The sequence below is a fragment of the Pochonia chlamydosporia genome (genome assembly GCF_001653235.2).
Source record: "Pochonia chlamydosporia 170 chromosome Unknown PCv3seq00012, whole genome shotgun sequence".
Classification (NCBI taxonomy): Eukaryota; Fungi; Ascomycota; class Sordariomycetes; order Hypocreales; family Clavicipitaceae; genus Pochonia; species Pochonia chlamydosporia.
In genome coordinates this window covers 232,264-253,754 of record NW_019154047.1, presented here as the reverse complement: position 1 = coordinate 253,754, position 21,491 = coordinate 232,264, and the positions used below count along the sequence as shown (strand labels likewise).

Here is a 21,491-nt window from a genome sequence, read left to right as displayed (position 1 = left end):
GACACCTACACATTATCATTCCCGTTACAAATGTAGACGAAAGGGAAGTGGAATACAGGTTCTACAGTGAAACTATTACATCTTCGAATATCATGACCTCGCGAATCCATCTCAAGCTAGACAACACCAATCGGGGCGTGTAGTATTGATACCAAGAAGCTTGCCTCACAAGAAGCTCGCCAGCTCCAACAGTGGGGTGCAACGGTTCTCGAAATACCCCACTTTCCTAAACCTTAACTTCCCAAAGTAACTTGAAGATGCCCGCCGTAGCTCCAGCCCTGGCACCCACCCGATGCAGCATTTGCGAACGTGCCGTAAGTGGCACCAGGCTGGCTGCCTGGCTGACAATTCAGCAAATCATAGGTGTCAAACTTACCGCACGTGTTTCCCGATCTGCACACGAACACGCAGGTGTCCATGTCCGAGATGCACCCCGTGGAGGTCGTCACGCTTATCCTGGAGCCGGCCATGTTGACTTCGCGCGAGATATCGACGGTTGCATACTTCCCAGTTGTGAATTCTCCCCAGGTATTTTCGATCAGCCCATGTTGGCTGAGCCGAGTCCGACGGTCAACCAAGGTAGACCAGCCGCCAGAAACACCATTTTCCACGCTAACAGTGACAGAGTCGTCGCGTTTGTGGAGGGAGTAGGAGATTTTTGGGCGGCGAGCACTCATGGAGATGGTCTGATAGCTATTGGGCACAAAGTCCCAAAGGACCAGTATCATTGGGACTTCAGCTTGATTCGTGAAGGTAAAGGTATTGGCCCCGTCGTTACCGATCCAGATGTGGCCGTTGCTAACGTTTACATTCTCTCCTTGACCGGCCATGCCAATGCTAGACATGTATTGGCAATCAGCTTCGGTAAGGCCAAGAGCAGGCTTACTGCAGTCGAAATGGCGGCCGTCAATACGACGCACGCCCGCACTAAACAAGACACATCAATATGGGCCGATGGGCATAGCTGGGTATTTGAGTACACAGTAATTTACATAGAAGACAACGCGGCGGCACAAGCCGAGGACAGCGATGTCGTCAAGACAGAACCAAATATTACTAGTCTCAGCATGGTTGATAGATTCAGATTCGCACCCGCATCGAGATACGAAGACACCAAGAACATGTTTAGAAAAGAGGCATGGGAATATATGTGATTAAGTGCTTTGAGAGGGAGAACAGGGGCCACCCGATTTATTACCGAATGACACTGCTCGGGATGAAAGTTCCAGAAGTGAGGATGTGTTCACGATATTTATTATTCTCCTTAGGCGATGTGTCGTTTCTTGCACTTCATCCCTCACATCCAGATGTCTAAAAACGGTGGAAACGAACACAATAATTCGCCAAATTGTGCTCGAAGAGAGTTGCCGACTTGATACCATATTATGATATAGTCTGACCGGTCGTGGCTCAGTTGCCGCCCGACGACCTTCACCATGAGTTTGCCAATTGCAGCGACTTCCAGGGGCATAATTGGCTGCACGTTTCGAACCGCCAACACAACAAGTAGTTAGTACTCTACATTAGTTTTGACCAAGTATGAAGTGCCTTCCTTGCCTAGCTACCAGGAAATGACATGGCTTAACAAAGAATACGGATAACACAGCAGCGGAAGATGAATGAATCACCGCGGACTACAGTAAGACACACAATTATTATTAATAAATGCAAAGGGGGTGAGGTTGAATTTTTCGTTGCCATTTATCTTTTATTTTTATTTTTATTTTTATTTTTGACATCGTCGCAATTTCCGGTTTTTGGGTTTTTTTTTTTTTTTGAAAATATTTTATATGCTGAGCGCCAAAAATTATTTTTCAGCGCTTTTTTTTTTTCGACCAATTGGTTCTCTTCGTTGTAGTGGTTTTTTTTTTTTCTCGCTGAAAATATTTTTTCGGCCAATGGCGAGTTCAAAATGTTTTACCTTACAGTGGATTTTTCGATTTTTTCTGGTGCCCGAAAAATCGATTTTCCAAAAAAAAAAAAAATCTGCCTCCCTTCCCTCTGCCAAAAGGAAAAAAAGAAAAAAGGAAAAAAAGGAAACCAAACAAAAACCACGATGCATGCAAGGGAAAAACATACAGTGTGGTTACCTACGTATATACTGTATCTGTGAGTGGTGGGCTTTCTTGAATACAGTGTAAATAGTGTGCACGAAAACTCGGTCGGTAATCCCCGATCAGGACTTTCAACGCCGTGTGTACGAGGACAAACATTATAAATGGGAGCATGATTGATATGCGGTGCCAAATGCTCAAGGGACAATTTTGATGAAACAGAGCTGGCCGCTAACCCCCATGGGCTCTAGATGGATACTGGCGGAATGCCACAACGGACCAAGCGAGTGAGTGAATGAAGTCGAGAAACGTCTACGCATGGTCATCCAAAATCATGCCATGAGACCAGCTATTATTGAAGCAAGGCGCAAGTGACGGCCTGCTAAGAGCTGTAAAGCAGTCGGAACAGCGATAGTCCAGGGTAGGGTTGGTTAGCCTGGAAAGTGATGGCTCCTCCTGGCAAGGGTGTGTGCTGTTGGTTTGCTAAGAGAATACGACCAGGAGAAAAGAGGCAGGAGGGACATTAAGCCGGAACTCTGGACACTTAGAAACACGGGGATATTAATACACAGAAAGACTTGATACCGCAGGATTAGAGAGAGCACCCATAGCATAGCGATACCGTACTAGGTACCAGCCGGAGGTACGTTGCTCCACGACCCCCATATGGCATCCAGCCACCCAGGTCACATTAACACCTGGCGTTAAAACAGTAGATGCCGCTTCAGCTGCCGCAGATAAGATCCCGAACACTTACTGTAGGGAATAAGCTCCAAGCTAGCCCGCTGTGAAGAATGATAGAGTACGAGGAACCGCAGCGAAGCAACCGTAAAGAGCAGGAACTGGATGACAATGACTCATGGGCTCGACTGAGACAAAAACCAAGCTGCAAAATGCGCGACTAGACAAAAGGATTTTCAGAAACCCGTAACTCGAAATGTGGTGGCGGCCGTCCGCCGCGAAAAGGAGCCTTGTACATGAGTATTTTCACAAGCATGCTCTGCAGCGCCATACCTAGGAAAAGAAAGATGCAATCCAAAACATAGAAACTCCAAACGTGACAAAACAATATTTCGTGCCGCTTGCTTTGAATTCAAGCTTGAGGGTCATGGTATGGCTGACAGAACTGCAAGCAGAGTCGAGAAACAGAGCTAGGTGGCAATACCGCCAAATATCGCGGGGTCCGCCGATCTGGCACATCCGGGCCTGGGAAATACTTCACAAACCGGCGGCCTTTGACACTGCAAAACATATAAAACTCTGCAGTTCGCACACGCGAAGCTAGTTTTCTTTCAACCACAGCATTCTTTCGCTTCACCATTCGTGCCCGACCCAGGCAAAGGAAACATGGCGAGATTTCTCTATAGCAAACGCAGAGCGACTGACACCGAGGTGCTGAAGGCCAAAAAGTGGCTCCGGGTAAGTTGCAATTGGAAGTGTCAGTCAGGTAAACCATCTAAAACCACGTAGGAGCGTGTCCCTGGCCGTATCGTCAAAGAGGGTGTAAAGCCAGAAGAAGACCGCGACGAGGTGATGAAACAAGTATTATCCAAGATAGCCAAATACTATAGCCGTCAATTCGATCGTCAATTCGATGAACGCTACCTTCTCACCTGGGAATCCAGAGAAATCAACATCGAGTTTGTTTTCCCTGTCGCCTATATTGTTGACAAGTACCTGTCGCTGGAAAGAGGGCCGGAATGCGAATTAAAGCAGGTCGCCTGCGCTGCTGTCGAACTTGTCTTGAATGACACCCATTTGGGCAGCGCTTACCATAGCAAACTGTATATTGGTCCGTACGACCTTGATGAGTTTTATCGGTTCCGTCGCAAGATGCCAGAAGAGGTCACCACACACTTTCGTGAATGGCCGCTGCCGTCTGACTATGTCCAGAAAATATGCGGGTCGATTCCCGGCAGCAATGTCGACACCGACAGAATCCAGGACCAAGCCTTCTCAACCTACTTTTCATATGTAGCTGCATTGGACCACAACTTTTCCCGAACAACTCCCCTCAAGCTCGCAGCTACATGCTTGTACCTTTCCATGGTTATCGGCGGTAGCGAATGGGTATGTTCGTCAAGGTCCGACTCGCCGGTGGTAACGATACTAACTTCTTAGTGCCGGGAACACGTCGAGGCCTCCGGGGGCTACAGAGAGACCAGTCTCCAGGACGGTGCCGTAAAATTACTCCACGGGTGCCTCAGAATGATGCAGGAAGACGACCATCCCATCAACGTTTGTCGCGGGTTCATACGGGAGAAGTGGCAAACCCTGGGCCGGTTGCCGGAGCTGCATGGCCTCCAGAAGAAAAATCTGTGGAGAAAACTGAATCGGTCAGAAAGGCTGAATCTGTTGGAAACGCTGGGAGGGGAAGAAAGGGAGCAACTCACGTTGGTGCTGGCGGCATGCGAACAAGAAGACCTGCTAGAGAGCTTGTGCGGTTCGGAAAGCCTGGAACGTCTCGAGTCCGAAATACGGCGTGTGCGGGACAGGCAACGTGGTTTAAATCTCCCGCTGAAATGGGGAAAGGCACAATTGAAGTCGGGTTTTGTAGAATGCACCAATACGCTGTCGTCAACATTGATAAGAGGTGTACAAGAGTCGGACAGGCTGGAGCGGTCAGCAGGACTGGAACGGAGGGAAAGATTGAATCGTTTCAAAAAATTGATGGACGGGCTTCTGGAGAGTCTGCAAATGCTAGAAAGGGACAAGTTGATGCAGGTTGAACGTCAATTACGGCGCAAGATGCAGGAAAGAAAGAAGAAGGGCGTTGTGCAGACACTGGGGCACACGGCACCTTCCAGGTAGATCCACCTTTAACTGGCACTCTGGACTGAAGTTGTGGCAACAAGACGCAATGGGAGAGGCTTGCCACGTCGTCGGCAGCGCGGCAAGCTACAACATAATAAGGCGGCACTTTCAACGTATTCAGGCGTGTAAGATATGGCTTCCGTCTTTAATTCTACCCATGTATCCGCCAAGCACATCGTTTCAAGCGTGAAATCCCCACACAAGCAGGGGAAGGGAAACCCACGTCGCGCCAGTATCAAACGGGGGGTTAGGGGTGGACGGACATTTTTACCAACATGGCCAGCTGGAGACACCCCCCCCCTCCCCCCCCCCTCCCCCCCCCTCCTTTAACTTCCTCACTTTGGCAAGCTTGGTTGTTAGTCGATTGGCCTGAGACGCGCCACAGCGCACGCGACTGTGGCCGACGACAAATGTGTACATGCCAGGCTCGGCATCCACTCAGATCTTTGTTAAGGATGCACCCCTTTGTATTAATAGTGTGGCCCGCCTAATATGTTGTGAATAAATCAGTGGATGCTGAACCTGGACGGCCCTATAATGAGAACACTATGGGGCAACAGAAAGGCTTTGCTATTCGTGACGGGCTATCAACCAAACACGTCTCTCTGGGAATGACCCGTCTTATAGGCCGACTGACAAAGTGCGCTGGCAGTTGTATGCCAAGAAAGATCGTTGCTACTCCCGAACCTGCCTCAACTAAGTCGTAGTGAGGGAGGAAGAGGATACTGTAAGCCGCCTGACAAAGCTCGACAGACTCTGACCCAATCAGTCAGCCTAAGCCCATGCGGCATTTGAACCTGACAATTGCCAAAATTTGATCAACTCCCTGCCCGCTCCCTAATCAAGTCACGCCTGCATTTGAGGTCATGTCATTGTGGATCTGTCCCGGCGGCCAACTATGGTGCTGCCTGAATTGCAAAAAGGAAAGCTTGTTCGCAGTGAGATGAAGAAATTGCGGATATAGAGAATCTATTTTGATTGGTACGGTATTCCTGCTTTCCTCGTCCTGTCATCCATCGAGGTGCTCTGGTTCGCCTCCAGCCTTCTTCGACTGCGCTCGTCCGCTATTGTCGCACACCCCAGCAGTGTGTACTCTGGCTGCTGAAGTTGCAAAACCGATCTACTCCATCGTCGCGGGGGAACAGTCTTCAGTGGCCGGAGCAGAAGCAAGATAGGCAATAAACTCAATGATGCTGTGCATCTCTCCGGTTTCGGTTCAAAAGCACGATATGTTGAGGATGCAAGCGGATTGGCACGAGTAGGAGCAACAGCCAAGGAGACTTCTGTCTCAAGGAGAATAAGTGGATGACGCGGGACTATCCGCGGCGAGTTTTGGGGGGGGGGGGGGGGGGGGTGGCGCAACCCCCAGATCATCCCTTGAACCTCCAGCTGGACCCCACTGCCTATCACCTACTTACCTACCCCGTAGTTACAAGGGTCCTGGAGTGCTCCTCGCAGATGATTCACAAATTTCTCATCGGATTTGCATCCAGTGTACAATGAAATTCACCCAGATAATGTTTCAACCTGATCATGGCGTGCGCCAGTGATACCAATTCCCCCCCCGGAGCTCCACAAGAGATATTTGTCATTGAGAGCATTATGTCTCGTGACCGCCGCCTGTGAGAACAATTCATGAGCGAGCTGGCCTGGCGATAGCATAACCATCTTTAATAACCGCAAAACAGCACACAGGTGGACGTAGACACTCCGGTTCGGACCGCCTTCAACTACCATATGATCGATGCGCCCTTCCAATCAGAGAACTTGGATGCATGTTGCGAGGAACTCCAGAGGATGGCGTAAACCTTGTCATTGCTTCCACGCCTTTTAAGGCATAGTCACAGGTAAAGTATACGTGCAATAATGAATAACTTAACTGATCTGTAGCTAGTATTATATTAATAGTCAATCTCATCGTTGGCTCAGTAGACGCGCAGCAGGCGACGACCAGACTGCGCCTATCCCGGCTCAGAATATCATCAAACACCACCAATAGGCGGAAGGTTAGTGTTGGCCCCGTGCTCGACGAGTAAGGTCCCAATGCTGTCTGCACCGTATTCCCTCGCCCAATACAGAGGAGTTCGACGCTTATTGTCTTCAGCATTAACATTAGCCCCCTCCTCAAGGAAAAGGCTGACCATAGCGTCATTGCCGGACCTGACTGCTAAATGTAGAGGTGTGCTACCCCAACGGTCCTTCGACTCGATGTCGGCCTGGTGGGTAAGCAGAAGATTGGCCATAACTAAATTTCCACGCCCAGAAGCCAAAGCAAGAGCTGTATTTGGGCTATGGTTATCGTCCTTCCAATTAATGTCGGCGTGGTATTCGATGAACGCTTCTGCGATACAGACATAGGACTCTGCTTGTCGTGACGATGGCGAGCTTATCATTACATGCATTGCCGGTTTGACGGGACTGTTGGCCTTCATTCCATGATCGGCGCCATGTTTGAGAAGCAGACGGACCCCGTCTTCCCAAGCGTCAAGAGCAGCCCGGTGAAGTGCTGTATATCCCATATGCCTATGTGGAGTTTTCTGTCAACCCGACTTCTGAGAAGAGTAATCGTTTCAAGCGAGCTCTGCGAACAAACAACTCTAGACGCTGCTGCTTACTCTTTGTCAAGATCAGCCCCCGCAAGTATGGCGTTTTCCACCGTCTTCAAGTTTTGCTGTGCGATTCCTGCCCCGAGTGCATAGTTGGCGTCGCGCTTATACAGTTGGCCGCCAAGCGCACCTCTGATCCATGTATTGGATAGCGTGAAGGCGTTCAAGTCGGAAAGGTTCGTCACGGCGCGCCCGATCATATATATTAGTTCACTTGGTAAATCCAAAAGGCGGGCACGTCGCCACCGACGTAGCCGTTTTACTCGGTCAGGAGTGCGGCCCAATGTCACGTTCTATCCTGTTAAGTTGTAAATATACTGTATTGTACAGATGCCGTATTTCTATTTCTTACAGCATATCTTGGGTTGCTATATAAAGTCTTCTAAATGCTACGACGCCCGTACTGGATGAATGCGTTACAGTTATGTTTCGGATGAGGAGGGCCAGAAGACTACTCGAGTTGTAAGGGCCCAATAGCCCAGGCAACGCACAGCATCCGCTGAACTAACATAAATCCGCTTAACGCGAATGAGGCTACTATTATAACACCGTAACGCTACAGTACGACACTGTGCAGTGCTTGCTACCGGATAATGGGAGTGTGTGGAGTTAGAGAGCTGTTTTTGGCGCAGATCGAAAAAGGAAGGGGTTTAACTAGGGGTATATCTACACCGCAATACGGTAAATTCCATACTGCATTACTATGTAAACGGATTACTGTACCGGTACAGCACCATACAACGTACCCCGATAGAGCGTGACAATGGGCCGCGTTTCTGACCGGGTAAGACGTCTTCGTCGTGGTAAGAAGTCGAGTATTTTAAAACTACCAAATGAACTGATGCTCGATATCGGGAAACACTTGACGGCCTTAGTCGATTTGAGAGCCCTCACATTGTCCAACAAGCGGCTTCAGCGTATACTTGGGGGAGAATTGTATAAGCGCGACCCTAACCTTGCCCTGCGTGCAGGGATGCGACGGAGGGAGTTGAAAACAGTGGAAAATGCTTTACTCGCAGGAGCTGAGGTTGACTTCTGGTAAGGAGCACCGTCTAGTATTCATATTTCCATAGATTCACCTGAGACGATTCAGCTTCTCATTCCTCTTTGGACTAACATAACCCCTCATGTAGCCCCTTTCCCCTTTTTGGCCCTACGCCGCTTCAACAGGCTGCTCGGGGAGGTTGGGAAGACGGGGTCCGTCTGCTTCTCAAACACGGTGCCGATCATGGAATGAAAACCAACAGCCGCGTCCGTTCTGCATTGCATTTAATGATAGCGTCACCGCTGCCGGGCGGAAACCCGGAATCATATCTCCGTATCGCGAAAGCGTTTGTCGATCACGACGCTGACGTTGATCGGGTAAATGAGAATATAACAGCCCTTTTTCTTGCTGCTAGGCATGGTGATTTAGAGATGGTCCGGTTCCTCCTTGACAATAACGCCAAGATCAAGTTCACGGGCCCTAACCACCCCACTCGAGGTTCCGCCCTACATGTGGCCGTGGGAACCTCGAACAAAGATATGGTCAAGCTTCTTCTTGAAAGAGGAGCCGCTGTCGATGGTCGGGACAAAAGGGGTCAGACCCCTCTCAGTATGGCAAGGAAATACCGTAAATCCAGCATCGAAAACCTGCTCGTCAGGTATGGAGGAGCTAAGGCAGTTCTGAATCATAGTTCTTAACAAGGATGCTCTAAAATTACTTCCTCAACGTCCATTCGTTGCCCATCAGATACCTCGCCACACCAGTCTTGTCTGAGACCGCATGGTTCTTAACACGATTCCACTTGTAGATACTCTTGCTTCCTTTATCCGGTGGAAACAGGTGCATTTCATGTAGAGCGGTAGACAAGTGATAGACCTGTCTCTCAAAAATCGCAGAGCCTGCCTTCAAGGAAACATTTGCATTGTGTTATGTCGTGCATTCAACCGCTTATTCACACCACACACATTTCACCCTGGCTGCCCTATCTTCGAGTCCTTCTTGCGCTGGTGCATCCCAGGTGTATACTCCTGCCGCTCTGGCCGCTCTGGCCATTTCTCGCGGGACCATTTGCAGTGGTACGGTAGTTTGATTGGCTATTCCATGTCCCAACTATTATGACTGGCTTCAGCTACCAAACATATCCCAACCGGCTTGTCCTTGTCACAATAATTGTGACAAAGCCTCGGTGTATCCATGGGCTTGTACGTGGCTAGTCGACATACTGCGGCCACTCGTTAGCATTGCGTAGTGTGCCCGTGGGGTAGAGTAGGCTTGAGTAGCAGTGATAGATGCTAGGTATAATAATGGTAATGGCGAGGAACTTCATTTTTGCGCCAAGCTACGTCATGGCTTGACTTGACTTAGTCAATGGCGGAGAGAATTTGCTCTGTCTGATTTGTTGAGTTATAATAGGTCTTAATGCTTGCTTACATGTAAATCAATTTCCAAAGGCCAGCCAGGATCCTGGCTTTACGTAAAGTTGTACTTCTCGAGGTGTAAGCCTAGGGTGGAGGCGAAGCTTCCATCTTTGGATATGCCAGTACAATAGGTTTCCACAATCTAAGGCACGAAGAGTCCTTAACTTTGATAAGAAACGTACGAGAGTCGGGAAAGCCGAACCGGTCAGCAGGGCTAAACCCGAGAGAAGGGTACGACAAATTGTAGTTGGACACTGACCAAATTGGTCAACCTCCACCCAATGCGGCGAATTGAACCTGACAAGTTCTCGCAGTTCCCCAACCAAGCACGCTTACATTTGAGCCCATGTCTTCCTGCCATCCGTCGAGGTGTTCTCGTTCGCGTCCTTTTGCACTCGTAGATAGTCCCGCAAAACAAACCGAGGTGGGAGTTTCGAGGTCGTAACGCATCATGCTGCCATCTACCCCGTCAGGACGGCGAAAGAGTCATCTGTGACCTGGAAGAATAGTAAAATAAACAATAAACTCAGGGGTGGCGGGGTAATAACTCACAGATTTCCAGCTAAAACAGCAAGATATGCAGGATACAAATGTATCCAACTCTAGGGGTAACAGCCGAGGAGACTTCTTCTGTCCCCAAGGCTAAAAGTGGACGTGTACAGCGCAGTATTAAAGGTATGGGTAGGTACGACATCCTAAAACGTATTACGACAACACGCAGCCCCTGGTCTACCCTATCTAAGATGAAGCCTTCCATTACGTTCTTGTGCTCATTCGCTACACTCGTACTTGGTGGTGATGCTGATCCCCCGAATCCTCAGCCCTACGCTTGCTACGGAGAGGTCGATATCCAGCCAAATGTCACTTACATAGCATCATACTTCATTCCAGCGTTTTGCGGTGCCATTTCGAACGGGCGAGTGGTTGATGTATCTCATCCGTCAGGAAAAATTGATAAGACCGAGATGTTGACGAGTCGTTCCACCTATGCATCTGAGCTTATATATGACCTCACCATCGTCAATGAGGAGCACAATGCCCCCACCGCCCCGGTAATAAACACTGCGGATTCTCTTCGAACCTGTGTAAAAAACCTCTGGGCTGCTTGGGTTGGATGTGAGCGCATCTCTCTATTCAGTTGCCGTGCTGTGTTGTTGGCTAACTGCTGTAGGTTCGAGCAATACAACCAGGTGGGCCGGCGGAGGGGCTGTTGAGTCAGGAGGGTTTACCTGGTCAGTAAAGGTGCATCTGCCTGACAAGTAGCAGACTCAGTTCTTAGATCCTGGCCCGGCATCGGCTTCGTTACCTCTCAATTTCTACATGGTTGTTATTTTAGGTAGATCTTAACTAGCTGTTGTTCCAATTAGACTTATTTCCACAAGATTGAGGCAAATTCTGAATACAAAGTAAAGCTGCCCGCCCTATCAATGCCTGCAACAGGATATTCGTCTCTTGAAAGGATTCATCCACCCATTTTACGGCAACTACATTACTTGAGTTTTACTCCAGCTTTACCGACCAACATCTCCGCGGCGAGCCCCAGCTGACCATTGACCGGAATGGTTGCGCGCCTGGCGGGAGCGGCTGACTCAATCAACCCATTTCCTTCGTTCCCAAAAAGAAAAGTGGGTGAGGCGGGTAGGCGGGACTGTCCGAAGCGAGTGAGTTAGGCAGAGCAACGTCTAAGCATCGAGTTGACACCTGAGAGTAATAAGAACTGACTACTACTCCACCTCGTGTGAAGCTAATTAGCTTCCGCTACTGGAGGCAAGTGTGATGATACTCTTGCCACGCAACACGCGCAGCCAAGCACATGGCTTGACACGAGCAAAGCCATCTTGATACGCGAAATGGGATACAACATACTTCTCCCGCTGTCCCTCAAACCAAACTCAATAGGCGCGAGAGGCGCCGAAAGTGTCAGCACCCAACATGCTTGGCATTCCATGTCATTCCACAATTCTTAAGGGTATATTCCAAACACGTTCCGTCCATACCACGCTGCAAAAAAGCTGGTAACCAAAAAAAAATAAACCACGGGACTGGGTGAGAGACTTATGGGGCACTTAAGAAGAGCTTGTATCATCTAACTCGTCTGCATTCGGAGAACGAAACCATGGTGACCCGCAAGGATCCGTGTCCGGCAAGGACGGATCTGAACTTCGCACGGAGGGAGTTGGTGAAGCATTGTTCGCTCGTGTTGTCGACAAGGTTGGATGCTCACTCCGTACGCCCCTCCGGCTAGTACCATTTTCCATTGAAGCGTCGCTGCCCACCACACCACCGACTTGGCCGCTAAACGAATGTGGGCGAAGCCATGCCTCCGCCTGATCCGCTGTCCACCTCTCAGTCGGCGTCAATGTCAATAACCCCTTGAGCAACTCCCCACCTTCGGCCGGTGTTGTTTGGCTTAAGCGCGGCATTATCGACCTTTCGACCCATGTCTTGTGCTGCTGTGGACCCGGTGGCCCTGTTCGTGGGAATTCGTCTAAGATGGAAACCCACCCAGTGAGAATCTCGAGACAAATAACCCCCAGCGACCACAAATCCACAACTTCCGTATAGCCGATTCGATCTTCGTCCCAAAGCTCTGGAGCCATGTATATAAACGAGCCAGCGTGCGTATGCATATTTCCGAGTACTTTGGACAAACCAAAATCCCCGAGTTTTGCGATCAATATATCATCGTCCCGTTTGATTAGGATATTCTCTGGTTTGAGATCGCGATGTGCGAAGTGGTTTCGGTGCATGAAGGCCAGTCCCATGCTAATTTGCCTTAGGACGGTATGTTTCTCCTCATCTTTGAGGGGCACAGAACGTAGATCCAAACGTATCCACTCCATAATTAACCACGGTGGCTCGTTTGGTGTCCTTCCTTCAACTATCTCGACGGCTTCAACGATATTGTTCTGCAAGACGTTGTTATTATCATTTTTTACTGACAAAGATGGACGGATCCAACCTACGTGTCTCAGCGACATTAGTTTGCGAAATTCGCCCACTAGCGTTTCCCGACGTTGTCTAACTATTGCCATTGAATCTGAAGACCTGAAATGAGGAACTTTTGCTGCGAAGACACCCCCCGATGTTACCTCCTCCACCTGCATAACGGAAGCGAAACTCCCTGTGGAAGAGCTGAGCGTCCCTGTTCGCTTATACATCGTACCGTTCATTCCCCATCTGATGTCGGGGGTCTGGGCCATGCGAGAGTCGTTGAGGGGTCTCGGTTGAGCAAACTCACGGTCACGGTGAAACTCCTCAGCATGCCGTTTGTATCGTCTGTCCTGTTCCCGTGACAATTCTGGACACCAAGCATATATGACGAGGTCTGCCGTTATGTGAATCCTGACGGGTTCGGTGATGTCTGTATGATCGTCCTTCTGTAGAGCTACCATGCGTTCTCCATACCAGACCATAATCGAATTCCTCGACAAGTTTGTCACACGAGGGTGACAATGGCTATCTGGACTGATCTCGACTCGTAGATGTTCTCCGCTGACACCATCGCGGTTGTCTGCGGCGATTTGAAAATCACAGCTATCGTCGGAGCTCGAACCAATCACCCAGCCATATGGAGAATAAATCTGCTCTTTAAATGCAAAACCATACGTCGGTCCCGTTAGATTGGCAGACTGGCCACCCTTCCAACTCGCTCTAGGGTCGTCTTGTGCTGTTGGTGGTTTGAACTCGTAGAACCGATTATTTCCGAGGCTCAAGATGTCTGCGTCAGTCATACGTTGACCACCAAGCATAGCCATTTGGAACTGCCATGAGGAAACACCCCCGTTGCGGATGACTGTATATTCATTACAAAGAGATCGCCGCGGTACTGTATTATAATAGTATATAGATGAACATAGAGTAATATGATACAATACATCTGGGATGATGCTGAAACAATCTTTGGGAATCACAACGCAAGCAATAGCGTGTCGATTTCAGCCTCAAACAAACCTGTCCTGTAATTCAGTTTATTTCGCGAGTACAATTTACTGACTCCTGTTTCCCATAAATTTGCTAAGTCCACGCTGAGGGACTCACTTTCCACCCGTACTTTTGGCCGGCTATTTTCTAAGGCCTCTTGGACTCGGTCCCATGCTCCTACAAGTGATTCAGGACGCCGCCAGCTGGAGGCTCATGTTGCGGAAAGATGACCTACTAGCACTTGTTAGCCGACAGCTTTTGTACAATAGTGTTTATGCTATCGATAGTACCAAAGTAACGTGTTGCTTCCCCCGAAAATTTTGCAATTCCTACGGTGTGAAATTTGAGAAAGCGAAAGAGGAGATGCAACTCAGGAGGTACTTCAGGGCGACCGGAGGCCTGCAAACTATAACATCTCCACGGAGATGATTTCGGTGCTAGGCGCATTTCGCGTCCTTTACGGTCCCTGCACGATGTTGAATAATCCGCATTAACACTCCAACGTATTAAGGGAGTACTACGTCGGTGAGCTCCTCGAAGCAGTGGTCGGGCACGATACATTGGACTGGGAAAGGAGCCATTGATGGAGGTTACGCTGCTGGAATGGTGCATTCACATGGGACAGGAACGGCTGGCTGTCTGTGACGAGCAGGTCTTGGGGATCCAGGCTGGAACAGAAGCTGAGGAAGGAGATTTGACAGAGGAAGCAGATACAGTACTGGTCGAGAGTTGCTGAATACTGACTGAGTGCCCTGAACAGATGGTCCTGTTGCAACGGCCACAGAACTTGCGTCCAGTAGTGAACTCGTGAACAGGAATGTAAGACAAGCACATGCTGCAGGTAGAAGACAGAATCTAGACTCCGGCGTTAGCGCCACGTGTTGGACTATCAATGACTCTGGTACAGTTTGGTGTTTCTGAATCATCTACTGAATAAACTGCCGAATTGTCTCAAGATGCTGTTACAATGCGGGCTTTCAACAAGAGTCGTCTTGCGAACGAATCAACAACACCGGCATATGACAATACTCTGTCAACCCCTTGATCAGTAAACCGAATACTGCAGGTCATGAAGAGAAGTCCCTCCCCCATGATCTTTGTATCCAATGTGTCGTGGCAGTCCATAACGCCAGTCCACTCTTTCCCAGGAGTTGGCTAGCGAACTAGGACGGAGGAAAGGTTCGCTAGGCATTGCCGCATAGTTATTGCTTCCAATGAGCTGATCAGAGCAAAACGGCCATTCAGTCGGCGTCGTGTTTCACCTGTTAAGTTGATTGAGCAACCAGTCCCAGCCGAGGTTCCATAGCATACTCTACTTGTGGTTTGGCACATTCGATCTTACCGATACTTGTCTAGCATGCGCTCACATGTGGCGTTGCCGACACATGCTCTCAGGGGCAGAATGTCTGTCACGGTTTCGTGAAGCTTTGTGTCAACGAATATATCTGCTTTAATTTTGCTGCCTGCTCGTCCTCCCCCTTGTCCAGCTGTGAGTCCATCATCTGTACTTACAATTCACTTCTCATTTCAATGAGGATGTTTCTGATGGCCCGAGCGTGTTATCGAGAAATATGGCGAACACATCGGTGTCAGCATCTGAGAGCAGGACAGGCCGGAGTAATGGCATTGAAGCACACCATGGGTTGACATATCCAATTGCTCCATTGCTCGTAATCCAGATACCCCTATCTGTCTGTTCATGGATGATTCTCGACGCACAAAGCTGCTGCACTCCGATCGCTGTACTATCGTATTCCCGGACTAGAACCCTAAGGCGTCAACAGTCCACTCTCGACGACTCCCTGAAGCCGTCCACTGCGACTGAGTCCCAGCGGCTGAAGATTCGCCACACGGCGAGCTTTCGACTTGGGGCCGACTTCTGGATCTTCACGCTGTCGCTTTTTGCGCTGGTGCTCGTACATGCGTGAGTCATTTACGACAGGTTCTGCGGGGCGAGTCCATGCGCCAGATATCGCAATTCGGAGTCGCTGTTCGAAATTGTTGTACGGCTGGTAGGGAATCTTCGCCCGCTCAACCACTGTCCGTGCCATCTGTTCTGTGAGAAACCCAGGCATTCCGAGTTTCTCTAGAACCTTGCGTGGTATGTCGGCTTGGAAGAGATAGATGAAATCGCGGTCCCAACTATTGGACATGAGAAGGCGTGCCTGAGAATGTTAGCTGCAACTTGCTTTCTCTTGAAGCTACGGGTAAGGGAGGACCTCACTCTGTAGCTTGATGGCCTTGGATTTTTTGGCTTGGTTTGCAATCGTTCTCTTTCATTATGTTGTTCGTCTGGTTCCTTGTGCTTCCCTCGTTCTTCTTGCTGCGCTATAGAGAACAGCTGGAAAAGTATATACGGATCTTCCGACCATTTTTTCTTGTCCCAGGCTTGCTCGTTCTTGCTGCGTTGAAAATTAATCCGGTGGTAGTCGCAGTAGCCAATCGAAGGTAATGCCGCAGTGCAGGACTTATTCTCGCCGGTTGGTCTCGGAACAAAAGTAGCACACTCTATTCTTCGCGGATTTCTAATACCCCATATATAGAGTTCCGTCGAATCGCTGAGAATAACTCATCTTAGCAATTTGTTTCCTGAATTTGGTCGTATGTCGCTTACCTCTTCTTCCTCTTATTCTTCTTCCTCTTATAGTACTTGTGGAGGAGGCTCTCGACGCAGTGAAGCTTTCGGATTGTCTCTGTCACCGTCGCCAGTTTTCGTGCAAGTTCTGCCGAGTCGACTTTAAATCGGTAACTTGAATCGGAAGTTGGAGCATCGCTGGTTCCGCTGGTTCTCAAGTCAGGCTGCAGACCTGAACCGGAAGCCAGACCAACCCAGGTGCTCAGGTTGCCGAATGGACTACCTACGACTTTAAGGTCATCAGCGGTCCAGAGAAAGGGATTACGCAACCTCCTGTGATCCTTAAGGAAGAGCGCGTTTAACTCTGTTTGGCATTCGGGTTTGAAGGCTGCCTGCTGGCGCACCATGGTTAGGCTTGAGCCGTCCGTCGTTTGTGCTAACCTAGAGAGAGGCTAAATGACGGATTGAGTGGATGATGAAATGAGTGCATGGACGCGACTTGTTTCGTGGTTCGCTTTCTGGCGGGCTTACTAAGTGGGATTATGTAAACATGGCTGAAGTCTGGCTACCACGCCTCTGGCCTACCCTAGGACCCTGACCGGCGATACCCAATTCAATTCGAGTGGACATCACTAGGAGAGAGATGTGCCAGAGCAGCCGTGTCTGGATCGGAAGAATATTTGACCGCTCCACCCATGTCGAATATGATAGATAGATGCGGGCTACCCGCTCACTATGATCCGATTACGACCTGATAATGATGGACGTATATTGTCTGGCTGTCCAGTCCAAGTCTTCCTTTGGAGAATTTTTCAGGAGGGAGCAGGGTGTATCGTTTTCGAAGCTGACCTATAACCCAGCGAACAAATGGGGACGACGTGAGCTCCTTGGTTTAGCTGTGTTGCCTCAGAGAGTGCGCCATCTTCCCGTGCTATCGCCATTCGTAATTCCGTGGGATCAACAACGATCGATAGAAATCACCAACTTTTTGAAAGGCCCGGACGGCGACTACCATTCTAGAAGCGAGCATTGCCTTGTGCGAGATCCAACTATTGGGCATTCACTTGGTCAAACGTGGGCGGCTCTCGCACGATTCACTGTACATGAAGCAAGTGGCAGGGAGACGGATGACAGCGATGTCGAAATTGAACCCAGACAAAAGCGCCCTAGACGTGACAATGTGCAAGAAAATTATGTTAAATCCGACACAATGCAGGTAGGCTCTAGCAGCCCACTTGCTGACGGATCCCAAGAAACGTCGTCTTCCGTTGGTTATGTCGACCGGGATTCACACTACGCGTGGCCTCACACAGAAAACGAGACCCTGCGATTCTTCTCCTGCCTCACTCGACACATTCTGGACTATGCAGCCCCTCAAGAAGACCCAATCGTGAATCCGGTAGTCGAGCTTTGCGATTATGTTTTCCGGATGAAGGCTCTCACTCCAATTCTGAAGCGCGAGGTGTCTGCTACTGCCGATAGGGGGGGCTTGGTTCTGAAGGAAAATTTCGACCGGGGCTTTGTACAGACGAAGAAGTATGTGATGATCGCAGAAGGTAAAAGTGAGTTTCAATGTATCGAGAACGGCCAGCCTTTCCTCTCGGATGATTGCCTCGGACAAATGACCTGTCAGGCCCTGGCAGCCAGACTTTGCGACCTGTCGGAAGGAGGAGAAGAGTTGAGAGACGGCAGGTACGTGATACGGCAGCTTTCCACTTGGGATTCTGTACTGCCTGTTGTTACCTGCCACTTCAGTTCACTAACGATACGGACCAGTGTCATCATCGCTCATCCCACACGGCAATACGTTTGCTTTCTCCAATTCGACATATCGGAGGAGTATCTCAACAACTTTGAGACAAATTTTGGCGATGACGTCAACCCTAAGCCGTATACTTTCATGCCTGTGTACATTTCACAATGGATGGACATGACTGAGGAAAGTGCAAGGAAGAGCTATGTAGAAACCATGTCTGGATTGATAGCTCGGGCAGCACAAAATAAGCTTGCAGTTGACGATGACGACATAGGATCTTGTCGTCGCTGATGTTTGGAACCAGTAATCCATAGTAACAGTGAAGATTAGGCACGACTAATCCACAAAAAGTCCCAAAAAAACTGCCGTTACAATGCTTGATCACCCTACGGCGCCTTCATGCATACTGTCCCAAGAGCCAGGGACGTACACTCGGAACTTTTTTGCTGCTGTGCTTTAATAAACCTCAATCAACCAGCTGACAAATTCGTAATCTCCAAACCCGAGGCAAACGAGTTTTTGACCTGAACAATTGATACGCGTCTGCCCTGCTGCGCTCCTGGCTAACTACAAGTGGGCGGGTCCAGTCAGGAGGGTTTACCAGGTCAGTAAAGGTGCATCTGCCTGACAAAGCAGTTGACTCCAGTGGGCAGATCCTCACTCGGCATCGGCTTCACTACTTCTCAATTTCTACATGGCTAGATCAAAATTTGTTATTTTTAGGTAGATCTTGTCAGTCAACATCGTCCCGCTTGCGGATATGTAATTGCCAATGCACGCACCTGGTGCAGTCCCTCATGGTGTCTGCACGCTGTTGCCAACTTGGCCATCAGTGTAGTACCGAAGCTATCAGGATCAAGGCCAGCCAGAACAGCAGCCCCGAAACAAGCCAGAGTTTTTGTGGAGGCTTGGCCGGGCAAATTTGTTCATATTCGCCATGAATCACTGGAACGGTGATGGAGACATGCTTGCTAGCCTCGCTGCCTCCTTATGGTCTGCAGGCAGCTGCAGACATTGTGCTGATGCCCATGTTTTGTATAGTCCGCGTATCGCTTATTTGAACGATGTCTTACTTTGTCTGTGAGAATGGGAGGAGGTTCAATTGTCCGGAACAGAGCCACTACCGCATCCCTAGCTGAAGGTAACGCCGATCTCGGCCCGCCTTGCACAGCAAGAGCCGGTCCTATACACTAGGAATTATCCGTTCTGAATCCGTCCAATATGTATTTTTTAAACCATGGCACGTATACTTCCTGCGCGTATGCCGTGATTCGCCTCACCCCCGCGGCAGCTTTGCAAATGTCAAGCTTATTCTCTGTAGTCCCAAAGCGATGATCCTCCCAATGAATAGTCTTCGATTGGCTGTGAAACGCCGTTTGTGGCCAGGTCGGCTTTCATACGCTTGTCTGTTCCGCTGGTTACACCAGACGGAGTGGCAGATGCGACATGAAGGATGGGAGTCAGCTCCAATAAACACGGTGCAGGAGGCGCTGTCACTGGACACTTTGATGGTATGTCACTTCTGCCAGTCGCTAATGGTCAGTGTGCCCTTCGGTCTTCATACCTTTGGTATAGGAAGTTGCTATTGATGATGACTTCGTTGATTTCCCGCAGCTGGTTTGGCTCGGGTACCTTGCTCGTGCTTCCGAAACCCAGCATGCCCTGGCTAAGGAGTCTCTGTTCAAGTTCTATCTATTTCTCGCCGGACCAATTGATGGTACTTATATTGAGGAGGAACACCTGTGCAGAAGGGGAACGGCGCAATAACGTTGCTGTCAATGTCGATGAGCTGTGTAGCTGTAGTCAGAACTTCACGTATTAATAATCATTTGGGACAACCACCAGTTAATGATTCTGGAATAAGTACGCGTCTGGCGACTGCAGTCATCATTTATTTGCCATTATGCTTCTTCTTCTTCTTCTTCTTCTTCTTCCTGTCCTTCGCCTTCTCGCCGCATGAGATTAACAACAACCGAATGTGGAGATAACCTTAACTCTAATGGTCTTCTCGTAGTGCGGATTAAGCCACTTAGAGCCCCTACTGTCTGGCTTAGAGAAGAGAAGGAGCATAGATCGCAATTATTGTCGGACAATATTAACATTCATATCTAGTCAGTTTATGCTAATACTAAATGTTGACGCCTGTTTGGCGTCCGTCTGTCTATCAAAATAAACCCAAGTTCAAGAATGCATGATATTAATATTAATATCAACCTAAATCGTCGCCAAATTCTCATATACCATAAATTGTTGATTCAGTCTGATTGGAGCCGTGATTATGGAGCGACCGAGCTACATAGAACTAGCATGAGCGAAACAGCACTACTGCAACCCTTGGTAGCCCAGTCATCATGAGGTCGATTATATACATGTGGACAAAATGCATTGCATTGTGGGGGACAAAGAACTGGGTCGCATTTAGTGGATGCTGCATGTAGCTCGTAGCCGTACTGGCAAAACTGTCTTTCAGGTGAGTCGTTGATAGCTGAGAGGTCGTAGAATAGGTCTCCAGCAGCATTCCAAGGGATATAAGAGTATTCGAGTTGCGTAATAGGACTGGAATCAAAAGCAGCGGACCGCCTCTTCTCATCAAACGCTTCGCGAATCCGTGTGTCGCTTGCTATCTTGATTGATACTCCGGTATTATTTAGAACCGGCCGGTACACTTCTCGATATATTCCATGTTGTCGCAACATTTGAACAGGAGACGCGTCTCGTTGAACAGACCTTAGGAAGACCGAGAAAGGGCATAAGTTAACTACGCTTACTTGGGACAAGCCACTGACTAATGGAGGTAGGACAAGCAATAAACCTGTATACATCTTGCTCTTACGGTTGAGGAATATATGTGAGCAATATGATGGTACTGTGTGACACATTCGAGTATATTGTGGAATTTATTCCATTGCATAGAGGCCGAATTTGGAGCAGGTTGGAGTAGACGCGTTGGAGGTAATAACAGCACTGACAAAGTACCAACTAGGTACTGCGTACAGTGAAGAGCGATGCCGCCTACTCGTGGGCTTACCCTCCTTTTCGAAGGATCTGACAAGCTGTGCAGACTACACATGTATCAAGCTTCCGTGTACTAGCACGGTGAGGATGCCAAGACAACATAAAGTTACAATATAGTCTATCATACTTACAGTACAGTAAGCAACTTCATTGTTAATTTCCGTATAACGCTTTGTGATCTCCCGATCTGTGTCTGCATGTAGCAAACATTTGGTGATAAAACGCTCTGTGAATTGAGCTGAGCCTGGTAGAACTACCACGACGGCGATAGCAGAGGGTTGTGGACTAGCTAAACGCCTTCTTGATGCTGAAGAATAGGCGAATACCAATCTTAGGCTGTGTCC

The 21,491-nt window shown here is 49.0% G+C and overlaps 7 protein-coding genes across 7 annotated transcripts; 5 read left to right on the top strand and 2 right to left on the bottom strand.

Moving 5' to 3' along the window:
• Positions 1–257: 257 nt before the first annotated feature.
• On the top strand, positions 258–1,154 carry VFPPC_11504 (hypothetical protein; the record flags this gene model as incomplete). Its single annotated transcript, XM_018289672.1, has 1 exon — positions 258–1,154. One exon carries the CDS (start codon positions 258–260, stop codon positions 1,152–1,154), a length of 897 nt encoding a protein of 298 aa, XP_018137088.1.
• A 2,247-nt stretch (positions 1,155–3,401) lies between these two features.
• On the top strand, positions 3,402–4,865 carry VFPPC_16917 (hypothetical protein; the record flags this gene model as incomplete). Its single annotated transcript, XM_018294669.1, has 3 exons — positions 3,402–3,473; positions 3,525–4,124; positions 4,176–4,865. The coding sequence occupies 3 exons, from the start codon at positions 3,402–3,404 to the stop codon at positions 4,863–4,865; spliced, it is 1,362 nt and encodes a 453-aa protein (XP_018137089.1).
• A 1,985-nt stretch (positions 4,866–6,850) lies between these two features.
• VFPPC_14927 (ankyrin repeats (3 copies) domain-containing protein) lies at positions 6,851–7,674 on the bottom strand (the record flags this gene model as incomplete). The annotated part of the gene is made up of 2 exons (XM_018292694.1): positions 6,851–7,391; positions 7,484–7,674. 2 exons carry the CDS (start codon positions 7,672–7,674, stop codon positions 6,851–6,853), a joined length of 732 nt encoding a protein of 243 aa, XP_018137090.1.
• A 563-nt stretch (positions 7,675–8,237) lies between these two features.
• On the top strand, positions 8,238–9,157 carry VFPPC_11507 (ankyrin repeats (3 copies) domain-containing protein; the record flags this gene model as incomplete). The annotated part of the gene is made up of 2 exons (XM_018289673.1): positions 8,238–8,512; positions 8,608–9,157. The coding sequence occupies 2 exons, from the start codon at positions 8,238–8,240 to the stop codon at positions 9,155–9,157; spliced, it is 825 nt and encodes a 274-aa protein (XP_018137091.1).
• A 2,786-nt stretch (positions 9,158–11,943) lies between these two features.
• VFPPC_11509 (kinase domain-containing protein) lies at positions 11,944–13,635 on the bottom strand (the record flags this gene model as incomplete). The annotated part of the gene is made up of 1 exon (XM_018289674.1): positions 11,944–13,635. The coding sequence occupies one exon, from the start codon at positions 13,633–13,635 to the stop codon at positions 11,944–11,946; it is 1,692 nt and encodes a 563-aa protein (XP_018137092.1).
• A 3,498-nt stretch (positions 13,636–17,133) lies between these two features.
• On the top strand, positions 17,134–18,423 carry VFPPC_11512 (hypothetical protein; the record flags this gene model as incomplete). The annotated part of the gene is made up of 2 exons (XM_018289676.1): positions 17,134–18,068; positions 18,153–18,423. 2 exons carry the CDS (start codon positions 17,134–17,136, stop codon positions 18,421–18,423), a joined length of 1,206 nt encoding a protein of 401 aa, XP_018137094.1.
• Positions 18,424–19,585: 1,162 nt separating this feature from the next.
• VFPPC_16918 (hypothetical protein) lies at positions 19,586–19,954 on the top strand (the record flags this gene model as incomplete). Its single annotated transcript, XM_018294670.1, has 1 exon — positions 19,586–19,954. One exon carries the CDS (start codon positions 19,586–19,588, stop codon positions 19,952–19,954), a length of 369 nt encoding a protein of 122 aa, XP_018137095.1.
• Positions 19,955–21,491: the final 1,537 nt, after the last annotated feature.